The following is an 18,304-nucleotide window of genomic DNA, read 5'->3' as shown; positions in this document are numbered from 1 at the left end:
CTCGATCATTTGTTTTTCAGATGAGGAGAAAAGATACACCCAGTGCATCAATAATGCAAGATCTTTACAAGATACTATCTTGATAATACAATAGTGCACCCCTATCCTCGAATGAGGGCATATTCGTTCCATATATTGATTTGACTAGATTCAATACGAGATGATTTCATAATAAACAATTTAAGAATTTAATTTATATGAACCGTCAAGTGTAAAATTATTTTACACATGCATCAAATAATATACTGACACATCATGTATGGTATGTAAAAACACATGATGTGTCAAATTCATTAAATGATGTGGCAACATATCATTGGATGTATGTGTAAAGAATCTTTACACCGACGGTGCACAACAATTATACTCAACAGTTTAAATCCAAAGGATCCCTACTATTTTAACTGAACTTTAATGATCCACGACACAGTCTCAATCGACTTGCTTGTAGGGATGACAAAAAAACCCAAATCCGAGAGACCCACTCGAACCCAAATCCAAGTCAACGGGCGAAACCCGATTTGACTGGGTTTGAGTTTGGGTTTGGGTTCGGGTGACACCCGATAATATGGGTGTGAGTTTGGTATCAATCAAACCCACACCCGAAACCCATACACCCACCCGAAATATTTTATAATTACCTAATTACCCCCATAGTCTCCCTTAATTTTCTTGGAATACCTTAAATTTTAGTTGTAATTTAATTTCTTGAAAGTCTATGATGTAATTTCTTGAAAGTCTATGTTTGAATTTCCTTGGAAGACCTTAATTTTAGTTATAATTTAATTCAAAGTGTATGTTGGAATTTAATTTCTTAAATTTGCAAATTATTTTCAAATGTGCTGCGGGTTTGGGTGGAAAAAACCCGAACCCAATGGGTGTGGGCGTGGGTGTTGTTTTGCCACCCGAACAGCCTTTGGGTTTGAGTTTGGGTTTGGGTGATGATTTCGGGTGTGGGTTTGGTAAGTGTCAAACCCGCACCCATGGGCGTCCGTTGCCATCCCTACTTGCTTGTAAGAATTAACAATTAGAGATCGATATATTATATGAAATTAGAACACACTTACTTGATAATCAACAATCATGTTTACCGGAGAACCACCAATATATTAGACAAGGTCTTCCTTTGCCTAATCACATCGGAACCACCAATATATTAGACAAGGTCTTCTTTTGCCTAATCACATCGGAACCACCAATATATTAGACAAGGTTGAGGTCTTTGATGGGAAAGACAACAAATGAGCTTACTATGTTTGTACGTAACGGGAAAGGGGACCTAACCAATCTTATATAAGATCACAACCCTAGTACCACCCATCACGGACTCTAGAGTTGGGCCTACACTTTGTTTCTACACAAATCAGAACTAGTGTTCAAGCCCATTATTACTGATCACAATTATCGGGCTTAAACATCATCAAATGGATCACAACAACATCAACCCGTTTTTATTAAAATCAAAAGTCACAATTGATTGCAGCCCACAAAATATTAGAAAATATTCTAATATTCTCCCACTCGGGCAAAATCAATTGTGTATATTTAATTTAAAGAAAATACTTTGAAAACGACTCTAAGGTTGATAACATATTTATTAACGTGGCCACTATGATCCCAAGATGCAACATCTAATTAAGACTTTGTACAACAAAAGTTAAATGATATCGAATCATAGCGGTAATTATATCATTATCGATACAACACCTTCCATGGTTACAAATACCACCAAACTCTGTCAACTAGTCATCTGTGTAGAGTGTAGCGAGAAAATGATATGTTTGTGATCTCAACCATACTATCATTTTCTTCGTCAGTCCTCAATTTCTCTCAAATGCATTAAAGCTAGAGAAATTCAATGGTCCATAAGATACCACAAGTCCAAGCTCTCAAATGATGTTGACTACTGCAGTATAATGATCTAATCAACATCGAGCTCCAATATTTTAGACATAATTTATCTCAAATGTCTCAAAGCCAGAGAAATTACATGGTTCTTAAGATACCATAATGCCTCAGCTCCAAAATAGTATTGATCACCGGCTAAGTAATCCCGACAACACTGAGCTTCATTTATTTATTTATGTTTACACATAATGCCTTCATTTATTTATTTATGTTTACACATAATGCCTCAGCTCCAAAATAGTGTTGATCACCGGCATAGTGATCCTAACAACACTGAGCTATAATATTTATTTATATAATGTCTCAGCTCCAAAATAGTGTTGATCACGGCATAGTGATCCCAACAACGCTGAACTATAATATTTATTTATATTTGATTAAAATAATTTCAACATTATGAAGCAGTTAATATAAAATTTTAAACTCCCACTAATCAAGCATATTAAAAGAATATAAGTTATCTCTCACTAATCAAGTGATCTATGATGTTCAACATTTCAATGGAAACATAACAATTATGTGGGCTAATGCTACGGTGACCACCTTCACAAGTGGTCCACCGTGGACAAGTGATCTATCGAATATGAATTTTACGAAATTCACTGTTGGATTGAAAGTTTATATCGTATAGATCATCCATAAATTTTTTAAAATTTTTTGAAAATCATTTAATATGTTATTGAAACCCATCAAGATTTACGTTATTTAATAAACCGTTAATCTTGATGTGTCTCAATAACATATCAAATGATTTTCAATTATTCTAAATTTTTATATGGATGATCTATATGATATAAACTTTCAATCCAATGGTGGATTTTGTAAAATTCGTATTTGTTATAATGTTATTCATTACTGGTCCACCATAGACCACCTGATGAAGTGATCCATATTAGAATTTACCCAATTATGTGTGGAGAAATTCATTTTTTTTAATCAAAACCAAATTGGATTAGTATTATCATAATGAGGTCAATATAATAGTACAATCACCTTTGGGCATAATGTACAAACTAAGGTTAAAACCTCAGTCAAAATCTCAGATGATTTAATCAATGAGTATACATTGAACTTTGAAATTTGTCACCTTTGAGCAGACAAATTACTCTGATCAATGCATCCTCCAATAACTTCATCTTAAATTAAATTTTAATTATAACATATAATAATCACCTTTGTGCAGAAAATCACATGTCATAATTAAAAACATCCCTCAAACTACAAAGAAATTCCATCAATTAATATAAACGGTCCCACTTTGGTGGTAACGGCCTATACCAAACGCACGAAATCTCTTGCACATGAATCTAAATTAAAGTTTTCATATATAACTATATGTCTTTAGTTGCGGAGAGAGATCATTACTATGAAACAGTTAACTCATAAGAGATCATTACTGTGAAACAGTCAACTCAATTTAATAAATAAATAATTTATGCAGCGGAATAATATGAGATTTTATTTGAATATTATTGAGGATATAAAGCAAATAGTCCCGAACTTTTATAAATACATAGACTCCTCAATATAAGTCTCTATAAACATTTATAAATAGTTGACATGTAAAACTCTCCCACTTGATAGAGAATTATAGTTGAGTTACCAATCCAAAACAAAAGTGTTAAAATATTTAAACAAATATTCAAGTATTTTCTCTATCACACAATGGACATGTCAAACAAATCAATACAAGGATAGTTCAATTTTCAATTGCTCAAAAGAATAATTTCAACAATAGTCTACAATTGAGCACTCGAATAATAATAACAAGGCAATATAGAATTTCTAAAATATTTATAAAGGGGATCTAACCAATCTTATATAAGATCACAACCCTAGTATTACATGGACTTTAAAGTTGGGCCTACACTTTGTTTCTACACAAATCATAATTAGTGTTTAAGTCCATTATTATTTTGATAACAATTATCGGGCTTAAGCATCATTAAATGGATCACAACAACATCAACCCATTTTTATTAAAATCAAAAGCCACAATTGATTACAACCCACAAAATATTAGAAAATATTATAATATTGCTTCCATACAATTATAACGTCTTATTCGAACATATATAATTAAGTTTTTATTTTTTATTTATTTATTTTTACATATGGATTATCCCCGGTTTTTAGCATTGTTGTAACTTTGAAATTTTAATAAGAGTGTGTTTGGATGGGGGAATTTTTTGAGGTAAAGTAGTGTTTTGAGAAAATTCAAATGATTTGAGGTGAATTCCATTGTTTTGATGATAATTTGAAGAATTTTCAAAATTATGGAAATTTATGAAGTATTTTGTTTAAGTTAAATTTAGATAATTTCAAAATGACACATAAAACCAAAGAATTTGAATCTCAAGGTTCGTTGCAACGTAATTCTAAGAAGCATAGACTAATTTGTCTTTTTGTTTGGTATGTATTAATAATCAATAAATTAATAACTCTCTAGATTAATAAATTTCTTCAGTAATGACATTATTAATTATTAATTTAATAATGTATTCTAAAGAGATTCTGTACTTGGATTCGTTTCCTCTCTACTTCTAGTTCTACGTGGTGCCTGAATCCCAAATCCTTGTAATTTATTTATCCGAACAATCAAAATAAAAACAACTTGGTTGATTGAGAGAGAGTATTCAACTATCTATGGCGGTTGTGAGAACTTGCTTGTTGAAGGTTTTGTCTCATCGTCGTAATCGCAACCCTTTGGTTTCTTACCTCTCACACTCACCACCACCTCTTACTACTACTACTACCGCTGCTTCTACTACTACTACTACTACTACTCCAATGCACTCCTTCACCCTCTCCGCTTCCCTTTCCACTTCCCACACCACCACCCGCTCCAAACCAATGTGCTTGTACCACACACAGGGAAAATGCACCAAGGTTTCTCTTTCTGCCTCATCTTGCTTCGCCGTCCACCTGTTTGATCAAATGTCTCTATCAAATATTTGAAGCACGGACACACTCGACACAACACTCACACGTCCACACCAATAATAATTTGATAAAATGACATAATTCAATGTAATCACAAGTGTCCATTGTCGGTGTCGGTTTCGGGCACCACGCGTGTCTGCCACGCCATAGGTATATATTTTGATGGTGTTCTTTTCTTTTCATTTCTCCAAATTTGCAGATGGATGATCTTATTCACCTTGACAAGTTTAATCATGATTGCTCCAGAGACCTTCAAGTCAATATTGCTGATTTAAACAAAATACGCTCACAGAATCTAGACTTTTTCCTTGTACTTGATTTAGAGGGCAAGGTTGAGATTCTTGAGTTTCCAGTTCTAATGATTAATGCTAAAACATTACACGTTGAAGACATTTTCCACAGGTTTTCATCTCACACTTTATACCATGTCTTGCACAACCCATGTGCTGTGAGGATTATCAATTTTGCATATCATAATACTACTATTTTTCTGTTTCATTGTTCCTTTAACTGTCTCATAGGTTTGTGAGACCCTCAAAGATGACGGAACAAATAATTAATGAATATATTGAAGGAAAGTATGGAAAAATTGGAGTTGATAGGTATGAAGCTTAATTTTCTTTAAATCCTTACTCTTCATACTTGTGACCTTTAAACAATGTTCACAGTTTTCAATTTTATTACTGGAAAATGTTTAACAAGCTGACACAACCATGTTCCAAATTTATTACTTCATGCAGTGTTCTGATTGTAATATTTGTAATTTATGGCTGCTTGTAGTAAAGTATTATTTCATTCATGGATTTGATGTATGTGTTAGACCAGTAAAAAAATATTGGTTATTTATAATTTTTGGTTGACAAAGACAATAAATAGATAGTACACCAGAATTCATTTATTATGGTGGGTTACCAAGGGATTATCAGCTGTTCACCCCAACAGTTCCACTGCTACCCAACCACTATAACTATACTACTAAGATTAATCGTAGCAATATATTTTATTTTTTTTCCAGAGTTTGGCATGACACTGCCATACCATTCACGGAAGTTATTGATGAATTTGAAGCTTGGTTAATGCAACAAAAGCTATGGATTGGAGGTGAACTTAATCGTGCAGCATTTGTTACTTGGTAAATTTCATGGTTTGCCTCTTATATTTTTCCTTTTTCTAATTTGAAATGTTACATTAATTTTTTGCTTTATACTTCTAGAATAACTTTTTTTTTCTTATTCTTTTAAATAATACTCTTTTGGTTTTGAAGTGGAAATTGGGATTTGAAAACAAAGGTCCCTCAACAGTGTGAAGTGTCAAGGATGAAGCTTCCCCTCTATTTTATGGAGTGGATTAATCTCAAAGATATCTATCTGAACTTTTATAATAGGAGGGTAAGTTCTTTCAATATTTAGAATTTATAGAGTTATAGAAACTTTGGGTAAATGGTTCGGTTGTTGTGTTTTGTGATAACTCTATGGATGCTGTTTATCTAAAATCAACTTACGGTCTATATTTTGGAGCATAAATGGTATGGTCTAGTCTCTTAAATTTGGTTATAAGGTTTTGAGCAGTAAATTTTGGTTTTAACACTGGATTTCTTCTTCCTTATTGTCCTATTTTGGTGAACATGTTTAATCAAGAATTTTCATGAAAAAGTTTCTGCATATCTAATAAGAATATAACCGGTCCCAATGTTGACGGAAATAATGTTCATTAAGAACTCTAATGGCAAATTTCCTAGGCCCGACATGGGTTAAAAACTAACAAGGCAAAGAACAATACAACTCAAAAGACTTTTGAAAGGTCCAAGTTTCTTCCAATTATTCCTTCAAAAAGTTAACCTGTTGATCCCTCTCCTACTTTCCTAATCCCCTATTTATTTTTTCTAGACTTAAATATAGTTTGTCCTACAAAAAAACCTGTTTTTGCTTCTAGTCCCAATATATAATTTTTTTGCTTTAGTCCCTGAGATGTCATATTTTTTCTAAGCTATTGCTTTCGTCACTGAATCTGTTTCCATCATTTTAGCTTCATCGCTGACACGTTGGTTCTAGGTCTTCACTCTTCAATCGTTCTTCTCCTCTTTTGCTGTCTCAATTGGAATTTCATTTCATTGGTTAGTATCTTGCTGGAAGTCAAATGAACCTTGAGCCGTCAACAACTGCAATCTAAAATCTGGCTCATCTTCCTATCTGATATTGGCAGCATGTCCCGGTGTCTTGACTTAAAATGCCAAAGAAATGCGAGTGAGAATGCCTTCCAAGTTCCAACTCATCTTTGGATAACCTTAATTCCACCAGAGCCACCATTTGAGACCTCTCATTGCCTTCACGACCTCTGTCTTCTTCACCAAACATCTCCTTTAGTGTTCCCCTCGCATTGCAAATCACCCACCAATAGTTGTCATATTCTCTATCAAACCCTAGATTCTCTGTCTCTTTCTTATTAACTCTCATCGATAGAAATCCATTGTAATAGAAACATAAATTTATATTATAATTATAGATCGAAGAGGAACTATTGGAGAAGATTAAAGGAGTGAACCTTCATTTTGGTCCCTAATAGCAACCAACCAGAAACTCTGTGAATGCCTCTCCATACTCACCACTACTCCCTTTATGATTAAAGTCCCTAACAGAATTACATGGAAATGCCCTCCATGTCACTAACTAATTCTCATTCTCTCACGGGTCCCACCTTATGCCATCTAGAATAAACCTCACATATTTTGGGCTTTTTTGAGAGTCAGTTCTGCTAATGGACTTGGTCCAGGTGTCCTAGAAAAAATAAGCAACTAATTCTCTACCCTTCAGTCCTCCTCCCCACTAATGTTGTATTGCCTGACATTCTTTGGAATAGATCATTTAACTGTCATAATTGCAAATTTGTAAGGAAGTGGGTGAAAAATGAATGCCGGTCAACGGTATACACATTTAAACATAAAACCTAAAATGATACTGTTGGGCCCCTAGCTACTGATGTTGGGCCTCAGAAACAAACGAAGACTTGGAGGGTGTATACACGTAGGGGGAACGGTGGTACTAAGTAATAGAAGCTGGCAGAGAGAGAGTATTAGTTAACCGTTTTCCATTTTCTGTGTTGCTTTATAGTGGAGGGGGTGAGGTAGTTTTGCTTTATTGAAGAAAATATCTAAGTCGTAAGATGGAGAGCTATAGCTCTCTGTAAGGGCTTGCCCTGTGGCAGTTAGAAGTTGATTCTACTGTAAATCCCTCTTTCATTGAATACTAGATTTACTCTCCTTATTTCATTGTATGTGTGATCTGTGTTTTCTGGGTCTTAACAGATAAGCCTTATAAAAGGTGCCACTTCAGCAACGCCATACACATTCCGGTTACAAAGTCAAAATAGAACTGTTTTCTATTTTCTTTTCTTTTTTTTCTTTTTAGTGGAATGTTTTCTGTTTTCTTTTGTCATGCATAACATTAAATTGATGATTATGGAAATATTTTTAATACCAACTCAGTTAAAGGGGTCTTTAAATGAAAGTACAAAATGTTTATAAACAACTTCAGCTTTTTCATGTACATGGAATAGGTTATGTGTTGTATTTTTTTCTCGAATCCTAATGTATATACAATATTACATGTTTCCTTGATAATGGATAACAGGCCACAGGAATGGTTACAATGATGAAGGAACTGCAAATACCTTTGGTGGGAAGTCATCATCTTGGCATTGATGACACAAAGAACATAGCAAGAGTACTGCAGCACATGCTTATTGATGGTGCACTCGTTCAGATTACAGCAAGGAAGAATGCTAGGTCTCCTCAAGATGTCAACTTTCTTTTCAAGAACCGTATCAGATAGAGCGGACTTGTCAATGGATTTTGTAACTTTTGTACTCGTAAATTTCAGTACTAAATTGTTGTGTTGAATTTAGTTGTAAAGGCAAATTGTGACGTGAGTGAAATATTGTAAATTTTAAAACAAACTGCCACTGTGTTTATGATCATGTGAATGTGAACATCAGTACTCTTAATTCCTTTTAACCACACTTGGCCCTGCAGCATATAGTTTGTTTTTCCTGCAAATTATCAATAAGAAATATAGCCATAAACATATTTTGTCCCTACCACTAGATTTTCGTTTTTCTTTTATGAAATAAGTAGTATATCTGTACGATTTTGATATAGCATGACATCGAGGGTGGGGTCATTATTATAATCATTTTTGGTTTTACCTGGAAGGCGTTGTCAAAAATTCGTAGGAAAAAGGGTCTGTGTCTGTGTGACAAGTTTAAATTATTGAGATTTTTCAAAAGTTAAACTAGTACGGAGTTTGACTACGGTCTAACTATTCACTTTAGAATTATCGGAATGATGATGTATGAGTTTATGTGAAATATTTATGGTAGTTTTAAGAATCTTTTTTTGACAAAGGGTCATGTTAACTTGTGTCCTAAGGGCACATGTTAAGCTACCTAAAAATAGAAATATAGCATTTAATGATACAAAGAATTTAATGTTTAGATAATTGAATACACCACAAGTTCAATAAATTTTTTCCACATTTATCTTCTTAACATGTGCCCTTAAGGGCACAAGTTAACATTCTCCTTTGACAAAAAGTTTTAAGAATCTTATTCATTATTACTTTGTCATTTAAATGGGAACAAACCACCGACTGCAAGTCGTGTATTGAGCGACCCCAAAGGGGTTAGGTGATGCGGAGAAGAAGCTCATCACACCACCACCATTGAAGGTACATCTTGAACAATGTTGTTTGGATCTATCTGGTGGAGGAGTACGGCAGAGGAAGCTAGAGAGAGGGAAGACGATCGACATCTGGGTTCTGTTTTTCAAAGAGAGAAGAAGCAAACCGAGAGCAAGAAACCCTTTATTTGAAATTTCAAAAATGCAATAGGTAGAACAAAACTGTTAGGTAAAAAAATGATTTTATAATTCTATATATATATATATATATATATATATATATATATATATATATATGAGTCAGGATCCGTTGACACCAACTAGTTTGACACCAAATGTTACACCTCTCAATAACGTTTTAACCGATATAAATTTTATAAAATCTACCGTTGGATTGAAAGTTTACATCATATAGATCATTTGTGTAAAATTTCAAATAAATCCAAAATCATTTGATATATTATTGAGATACATCAAAATTAACGGTTTTTGTATTTTTTTAAATGCCGTTAATCTTTATGTGTCTCAATAGCATATCAAATGATTTTGGATTTGTCTGAAATTTTACACAAATGATCTATATGATGTAAACTTTCAATCCAACGGTGGATTTTATAAAATTTATATCGGTTAAAACGTTATTGAGAGGTGTAACATTTGGTGTCAAACTAGTTGGTGTCAACGGATCCTGACTCTATATATATATATATATATATATATATATATATATATATATATAGAATTATAAAATTTGGATTAAACAAATCAACGGATAGGATTTGGTGTCAAACTTTAAATTGACACCTGATGTCAACGGATCCTAACTCTAGATATACACGTGAGTTAATATAGGAAACTATTATTAGCCATTGATTAAAAAAAATAGAGGGTTGAGATTTGGTGTCAAATTAAAAAAAAATAGAGGGTCAGTTCTGGCATCAAGTGGTTCCAGCCCCCTCCCGATCGCAGTTGCGGGGGATTGAACCACGGTCCTCCCTACCAAGTTTAACTTCAATCACCATCACTGAACCAACTAACGATTGATGGAGTTTGCTAATTTAGACTCACCTAAAAACATGTAGGTCTAAATAGGGGTGAACATGAACCCGAGACCCGACTCGAAACCGATATAACCGACAACATATTGAAGCATTCGGTCGGGTGTGGGTCGGGTCAACAAATTGCGAAAAACCGGGCATGAACGGTTGCATACGGGCGGGTGCGGGTCTCTAAAATTCTATCTCTCCATAACCAAAACCGACCGAACAACCATTAGATGCAAATTAATTTTTTTCCTTCTCTCCCTCTCAATCTCATATACTCTTCTCTTTGTTATTTTTATCCATCTTTGATATAATATAAAAATGTTATATTTTACAAAGCTTATAATTAATAATATGGTGATGAAGAAGGTGAGAAAAATATTCTAATATATATATTCTAGATCTATTTTAATTTCTATGTCTCTTCTACTGGATATTTGATTGTCTTTAGATCTATATATTGAAAGAAAGTAACTGTATTTAACCCTCTTTGTTTTTTAATTTACTTCGTCTATCTTTTGTTGCATTGTGTACGAGGTATTAAACTATTCGAAAATTAGGAATTTTTGGAGAATGGATGAGTTTTAGATGTAAACAAAGCTCCGATATAACCCGTAATAACCGACCCATCCGACCCGCCACCTGTATGACCCGAACCCGAACAAATCGAAGATATAGACGGTCGAAATTGGGTCCAAATTAAATGATTACGATTTTTATCGATTTAGTGATTTTCGGCCCGAACCCGACCGAAACCGACCGATGCTCAGGCCTAGGTCTAAATTAGCAAAGTGGACCTTTTACTTTGGACATAAAAACCAATCACCAATTATCAAGCATGTTATAAATAAAAGGGTAATTATGTCAATTTCATTTAAAAACCATAAAAAAACGCAGCAAACCAAAATTTCATCTTCATCGTAACAGGGATTGTTTCCGTCGTTTGTTCCCCAGTCACTATCATCTTCGTCATCCTCCTCTGCAATTGCAATCAACACTATCATCTTCATCGTCCTCCTCTGCAATCGAAGCTATCATCTTCATCGAAACTTCAATTTTTTTTTCTAGATTTTAAACACGCGTCAATCAACAAATGAAAAACAAAAGGAGCAGAACCACAATCTCGATAAGAATTATTACACGCTTCAATGACGTGTAATAGTTTTGTTCGTCATTTTGATTAAGGGCGGTTCTGATGGTTAAGATCTATTCTTCCGTGAAATTCTCTCGATGATGAGATCTGTGCATAGAGCTAATGGCGGTGGGGATGCAGCGCCGCCGCCGGTAGACGTCTTAATGACGTCGACGACGGTGTAACGTAGGAGATGGAACTATGGCCGGACAGGGGATAGTACGACGGTCGAATCGCCGACGGATGGAGGAAGGCACAACGCAGATTTGATTTGCAGTTTGTGTAGTTTTTTGTTTTTTTTTGAAAAAGAAGGCTGGACACGTGGCTAAATGAGGTGCATTTGATTGATCAAATGGACAACATTTAATAAAATTGGGTTCCTGTGGATCATGGTGGAATAAGAAGTAACTCACGAAGACTGTGATGACAACGTTTAATAAAATTACCTAATTAACCCTCAATTTTTTAGTGTAAAATAACTAAATGTCAAGGGTTTTTTTCAAGTGAAAAGGTGCACCTTGCTAATTTAGACCTTCGTGTTTTTAGGTGGGTCTAAATTAGCAAACCTCATATATATATATATATATATATATATATATATATATATATATATATATATATATATATATATATATATATATATATATATATATATATATATATGAGTCAGGATCCGTTGACACCAACTAGTTTGACACCAAATGTTACACCTCTCAATAACGTTTTAACCGATATAAATTTTATAAAATCCACCGTTGGATTGAAAGTTTACATCATATAGATCATTTGTGTAAAATTTCAAATAAATCCAAAATCATTTGATATGTTATTGAGATACATCAAAATTAACGGTTTTTGTATTTTTTTAAATACCGTTAATCTTTATGTGTCTCAATAGCATATCAAATGATTTTGGATTTGTCTGAAATTTTACACAAATGATCTATATGATGTAAACTTTCAATCCAACGGTGGATTTTATAAAATTTATATCGGTTAAAACGTTATTGAAAGGTGTAACATTTGGTGTCAAACTAGTTGGTGTCAACGGATCCTGACTCATATATATGATGTATCATATGAAAATTGTAAAGATATATGAGAATATGATAATAAATAGGAGCCCTTGGATTAAAACTTAACTTAAATGACTTATCTTGTATCTCTCCCATCGTATACTATGAACTTGTTCTCTCTCTTCCTCTTCCCACATACCATGAACCTGTTCCTGTGAAGTCCCGATACTCAAAAAATGACAAAGTATCGTGTTCGATAGATATTCGATACTGATACTCGTTCGATATTCTCTGATACATGTATCGGAGAAGTATTAGAAATTAATATTATTATTTTTTAAAAAAATATAACTGATATGTGTCGGATACTTCTCCGATATGCGTATCGGAAAAATATCGGACAATTAATGCGCTTTGACGATGGAAACGTAGAAAAGGTGACTGATACAATTCATATTTCCTCTTAAGTGTTGAATGTTGGAGTATGATGTTACTAACTATGTCTTTGTTGAATAGTACTTAACTTAATATATGTAATTGTCACTTGTTTACTTAATTTGAGTATATTTAATTTAGTTATGTTTATATATTGTGCGTTTATATATATTTAATTTTAAATTTAATTTTTAAATAACGTATCCCGGCCGTATCGTATCGATAATTTTAAAAAATTTCCCGTATTATCGATGTCGTATCGTATCGATATCGTGTCACGTATCAGGACTTCATAAACATGTTCTCTCTCAACTCTATGCTCCTCCACCTTCCACCGCGCCTCTCTAAACTCACTGACAGTGATATATGTTGTATTTGTAAATCCTAGATGTAAAAATGGGCAGCGGCACAACCGTGCTGCCTATCTCTCTTTGTTCAATTTTTTTTACATACAAGAAACCCAAATCGAGTTGTATAAATAAAGACGAAGTTATGTTAAGATGAAGTTATGTTGAAACAGGGGATTCTAATTATTTCTTTTCCTTGAGAACAAATCAAATTGCACAGTACACAGTCGCCGTCGTTTCGTATATTCCAGCACCTATCATCGTCACCGTTTCACCATTGTTGAAGCTATTCAAAAATTAATAAATTCAATGCCTCTCCCTTAATGAATCAGGTTCATTGCTACTGTTTTTCTTATTATGTTTTTGGCTCTTTGAACTTGGGTCTTCTTGAGATAGAAAACGATGTCAAATAACCGATTATCCCAAAACCTTAAGGTGTTAAGATAGAGCCATATCAATGATTTTATATTATTTCTAATACGCCCCCTCACGCAAGAGCCCACTTGGGCTTGAAGCGTGGATAATGCATAGGCCCACCTACCATATGCTTAAATTCCACTTTTTAAATAGAAAGTGAGGGGAGCGGGGATCGAACTCTAGACCACTTAGTCACAGAGGCTCTGATACCATGTCAAATAACCGATTATCCCAAAACCTTAAGGTGTTAGGATAGAGCCATATCAATGGTTTTATATTATTTCTAACAAACGACGCCGACGGAACAGGAGAACAACATCACGGTAGAAACGACCGACACGGCGAAAAACGGCAACCAACAACAATAAAGGGAGTCTCAACGGTGAACAGCGATGCAACCAAGAGCATCTCACAACAAAGTTTGAAGGTGGAAGTGAGATTCACGGAATTGAGAAAATGAGAGAGGAAGAAGAAGCGATAAAATGGGTATTAAAAAAATAAGAAAAAGAAATAGGTTGTCACTCACTTAATATTTAATCCAATGGTTAAGATTCATTCTCATATTCTCATATAACTATATAATTCTAATATATATATATATATCGAAACTTTAAGTGAGAGAGATTTTAAAATGAGAGATGAGAGGGTTAAATATTAGTCACAAGATTAAAAGCAACGGTTGAGATGTAATTTTTGATACAAACTTGCGGCGCTCTTTGTTTTCTTCTCATCTTTTCATTCACACCGATTTGTCTTCTTGTGTGCGTTGGTTCTCTGAAACGTTTCCCACAAAGAAAATCCTATTCTCAACTCACGGTGTTTTTTTTTTTTGAACGGCTATTCTCAACTCACAGTGTTTGCTCTTTGCTCTTCTCCCATCTACTATCCTCTTTTTTTTTTCGACAACACTCTTTATACTCTTGTTTACCGTCTCCACCTTTGATTATTTTATGGAAACCATTAACATTAGGATTGATTTACTCGTTATCTCTTGCTTTATATCAAAGAAATAAAGAATCGAAAGATAATAGAAAATGAATCTCCTACATCTAATTAACCCCCTTTTGAATGATTTTCAATTTCTACTTTTGTATCTAATAAACCTTAAAGAAACATTTTTTTTTTCTATCCATCATTGGGAAGGCCATGGTTAGTTTTACTATCCCCCTTTTTCTATCCCCCTTTTTCTATCTAAAGCTTCTGAGTTATTTTTTATAAGGACGAGCTTAAATCTTGGAAACAATAATTATTGATACTCGATTAAAAAAGGTCATGGCTTTCTAGCTTCCGAGTTATTTTTTTGGCTAAATCTGTAGTTGAAAACACAAAAGGTTTTAACTTGACAAAGATTCAGATAACCAAAACAATTGCAATAATTTTTCACAGATTGATTAGCCAAGTTTGTTGAGGTTGTAGGAAGAAAAAAAAAAGCTTCCATGGAGAAAAGCAAACTTTTATGAGAGAGACTGAGGAGGTTAGAGTCACGAGAAAAGATGCATAGGGATATGAGTTGAAAAGATTACCCTACAATTATGATAATTAAAGATCATAATAAAGATTGATCCAAAGGTTCTATTTAACCCTCTCACCCTCTTATTTTAAAATCTCCCTCACGTAAATATATATATATATATATATATATATATATATATATATATATATATATATATATATATATATATATATATATATATATATATATATATATATATGGGGTTTTCTAACTTAGACCCTAGTTAGGTCTAAGTTAGCAAGGTGCACCTTTTCAATTGGACCAAAATACCCATTCTTTTTAATTAATTAACCAAAATACCCATTAGTAGACGCAGATCCAGTGTCGCGCGCGTACCGAAGGACCATGGTTACAGACCGTTGATTTCCATCAGACAGCCAAGATGTGATCTCATCAAGACTGTCTGATCAATCAGACAGCCCAGATCATCCTGATCCATCAGATTCCAGCGCCTGCGCCACACTGGATTACAACCTGGAGAGAGAAAAATTTGCTTTTTAAAAGTAGGACACGTGTCACACAATGGTTGGCTGGGCGTGATTTTTGTTCATTTAATACTTTGAACTCAATTATTTCGTTGTAAATTAATTTTTTATTTTTTTATTTTTATACCAAAATTCATAATTTTTTTTTGTCTACAAATAGAGACTTGATTCGTTTGATTTGGACACCGAAAAAAAAACGCAATTTTTCACTACCTTAATCATATTTTTTGGCTACTAAATACGTTACTTGTGTGTTGTAATTTAACACGCACCACTCAACCAACTCACTGAAACCATTATACCAGGAAAATAGTAGATAATATTCTGGAAGTTTTGGTATATTTTATGAAATTTTTGGAGACCTGAAACTATTTTTAGTTAATTAAATGAGATAAAACGGTAATTAAAAACTAATGTTTGCTTCTGAAACCATTTTACTGGTAGAATGGTTGCACATAGTTTTATTCTGAAACCATTTTACTGGTAGAATGGTTTCAATGAGTAATTTATTAATTGTGTTTGCTTCTGAAACCATTTATCTGGTACAATGGTTTCAGAGAGTTGTAATCTGAAACCATTTTGCTGGTAGAATGGTTTCAGTAAGTTGATTATTAGTTATTTGCTTCTGAAACCATTTAGCTTGTAGAATGGTTGCACATAGTTGTATTCTGAAACCATTTTACTGGTAGAATGGTTTCAGTGAGTAATTTATTAATTGTGTTTGCTTCTGAAACCATTTATCTGGTACAATGGTTTCAGAGAGTTGTAATCTGAAACCATTTTGCTGGTAGAATGGTTTCAGTGAGTTGATGTAAGGTAGTGAAAAATGAGATTAAGGTAGTGAAAAATTGGGTTTTTTTTTTTGTGTCCAAATCAAACGAACCAAGTCTCTATTTGTAGAGAAAATTTTTTTATGAATTTTGGTATAAAAAAAATAAATAAAAAATTAATTTACAACGAAATAATTGAGTTCAAAATATTAAATGGAAAAAAATCACGCCCAGCCAATCAGACAGCGACACGTGTCCTGCTTTTAAAAAGTAGATTCTTCTCTCCAGGGTGTAATCCAGTGTGGTGCACGCGCTGGAATCTGATGGATTCGGATGATCTAGGCTGTCTGATTGATCAGACAATCTTGATGAGATCAGATCTTGGCTGTCTGATGGAAATCAACAGCCTGTAACCATGGTACTGCGGTACGCGCGCGACACTGGATCCGCGTCCATTGATGGTAATTTGGTTAATTAATTAAAAAGAATGAGTATTTTGGTCCAACTGAAAAGGTGCACCTTGCTAACTTAGACCCAACTGGGTCTAAGTTAGCAGCCCACTATATATATATATATATATATATATATATATATATATATATATATATATATATATATATATATATATATATATATATATATATATATATATATATATATATATTTAAGATGTATCATATGAGAATGATATGTTTGTATGAGAATGAATTTTTAGCCTTTATATTAAAATAAATGGTTCAGATTAAAAACAATAATGTGTGCCTCTTTCTATTCTATCCATTCTCCTTCACACCAATTCTCTTCTTCTCATCATGACTGTTGTCTTCCGTCACCGACTCTTCATTTCCGGCCGCCATCTTCCCATCTCATTCTTCTCAATTCCGGCCGCCGTCTTCCCTTAACACAACACCTGAATTCTCAAAATTCCAATTCAGAGCAACCAATTTTGCACAACCACACCAAATCTACGATTCATTAACTCAGAAATCTGTCCAATATTACAAAAAATCAAATGAATTTCACAGGTCTTCATTGTAACATGATTTTTTTTTTTAATAAATCGTAACATGAAATTGGATTGGTTATTTATAATCTTATACAGATCCAAACCATTAAAAAATCCTCAACATAAAATTGGATTTATCAACAAACAAGAGGGCACGATAAATCAATTTTATTGGTTGAAACACCACAATCAGATTGGGTTCTTGAAGGTGAGAAGACAAATAGTTTTTTTTAAAATTCAACACAAAATCCCCAAATCTCAAGAAGAAGTCAAGAAACTAGATTGAAATTGCAATCCAAAAGAAAAGAGGGCATCGGTTGCTCGCCGTAAGTAGAGAGACGATGGGAAGGAGGAGGAGCAGAGGGACGCAAGAAAGTAGAAGACAGACGAAGGAGAAGAAGCGAATCCTGAAAACAAGATGGGAATACAAAAGGTTCTGTGATATTCACGTGAGGTTGGGTTCATTTGACACATAACTCACTTAATTTAATCTTAATCTTTCCTTTTTAATCTAATGACTATTATTCATTCTCATATTCTCATATATATTTATCATTCTCATCTATCTATTATTTATATGTTTAGGAGTTTCTCTCTCTTGATCAATTTCATATGTG

General features: G+C 33.5%; 1 protein-coding gene across 1 annotated transcript; it reads left to right on the top strand.

The window, feature by feature from the left end:
• Window positions 1–4,413: 4,413 nt before the first annotated feature.
• On the top strand, window positions 4,414–8,823 carry LOC123895296 (uncharacterized exonuclease domain-containing protein At3g15140). Its single transcript, XM_045945550.1, has 6 exons — window positions 4,414–4,797; window positions 5,051–5,253; window positions 5,373–5,453; window positions 5,867–5,983; window positions 6,116–6,239; window positions 8,478–8,823. Exons 1-6 carry the CDS (start codon window positions 4,555–4,557, stop codon window positions 8,676–8,678), a joined length of 969 nt encoding a protein of 322 aa, XP_045801506.1. The 5' UTR covers window positions 4,414–4,554; the 3' UTR covers window positions 8,679–8,823.
• Window positions 8,824–18,304: the final 9,481 nt, after the last annotated feature.

The sequence above is a fragment of the Trifolium pratense genome, linkage group LG7, assembly GCF_020283565.1.
Source record: "Trifolium pratense cultivar HEN17-A07 linkage group LG7, ARS_RC_1.1, whole genome shotgun sequence".
NCBI lineage: Eukaryota > Viridiplantae > Streptophyta > Magnoliopsida > Fabales > Fabaceae > Trifolium > Trifolium pratense.
Note: the sequence above shows the minus strand (reverse complement) of the source record. Positions and strands in the feature narration are given on the sequence as shown.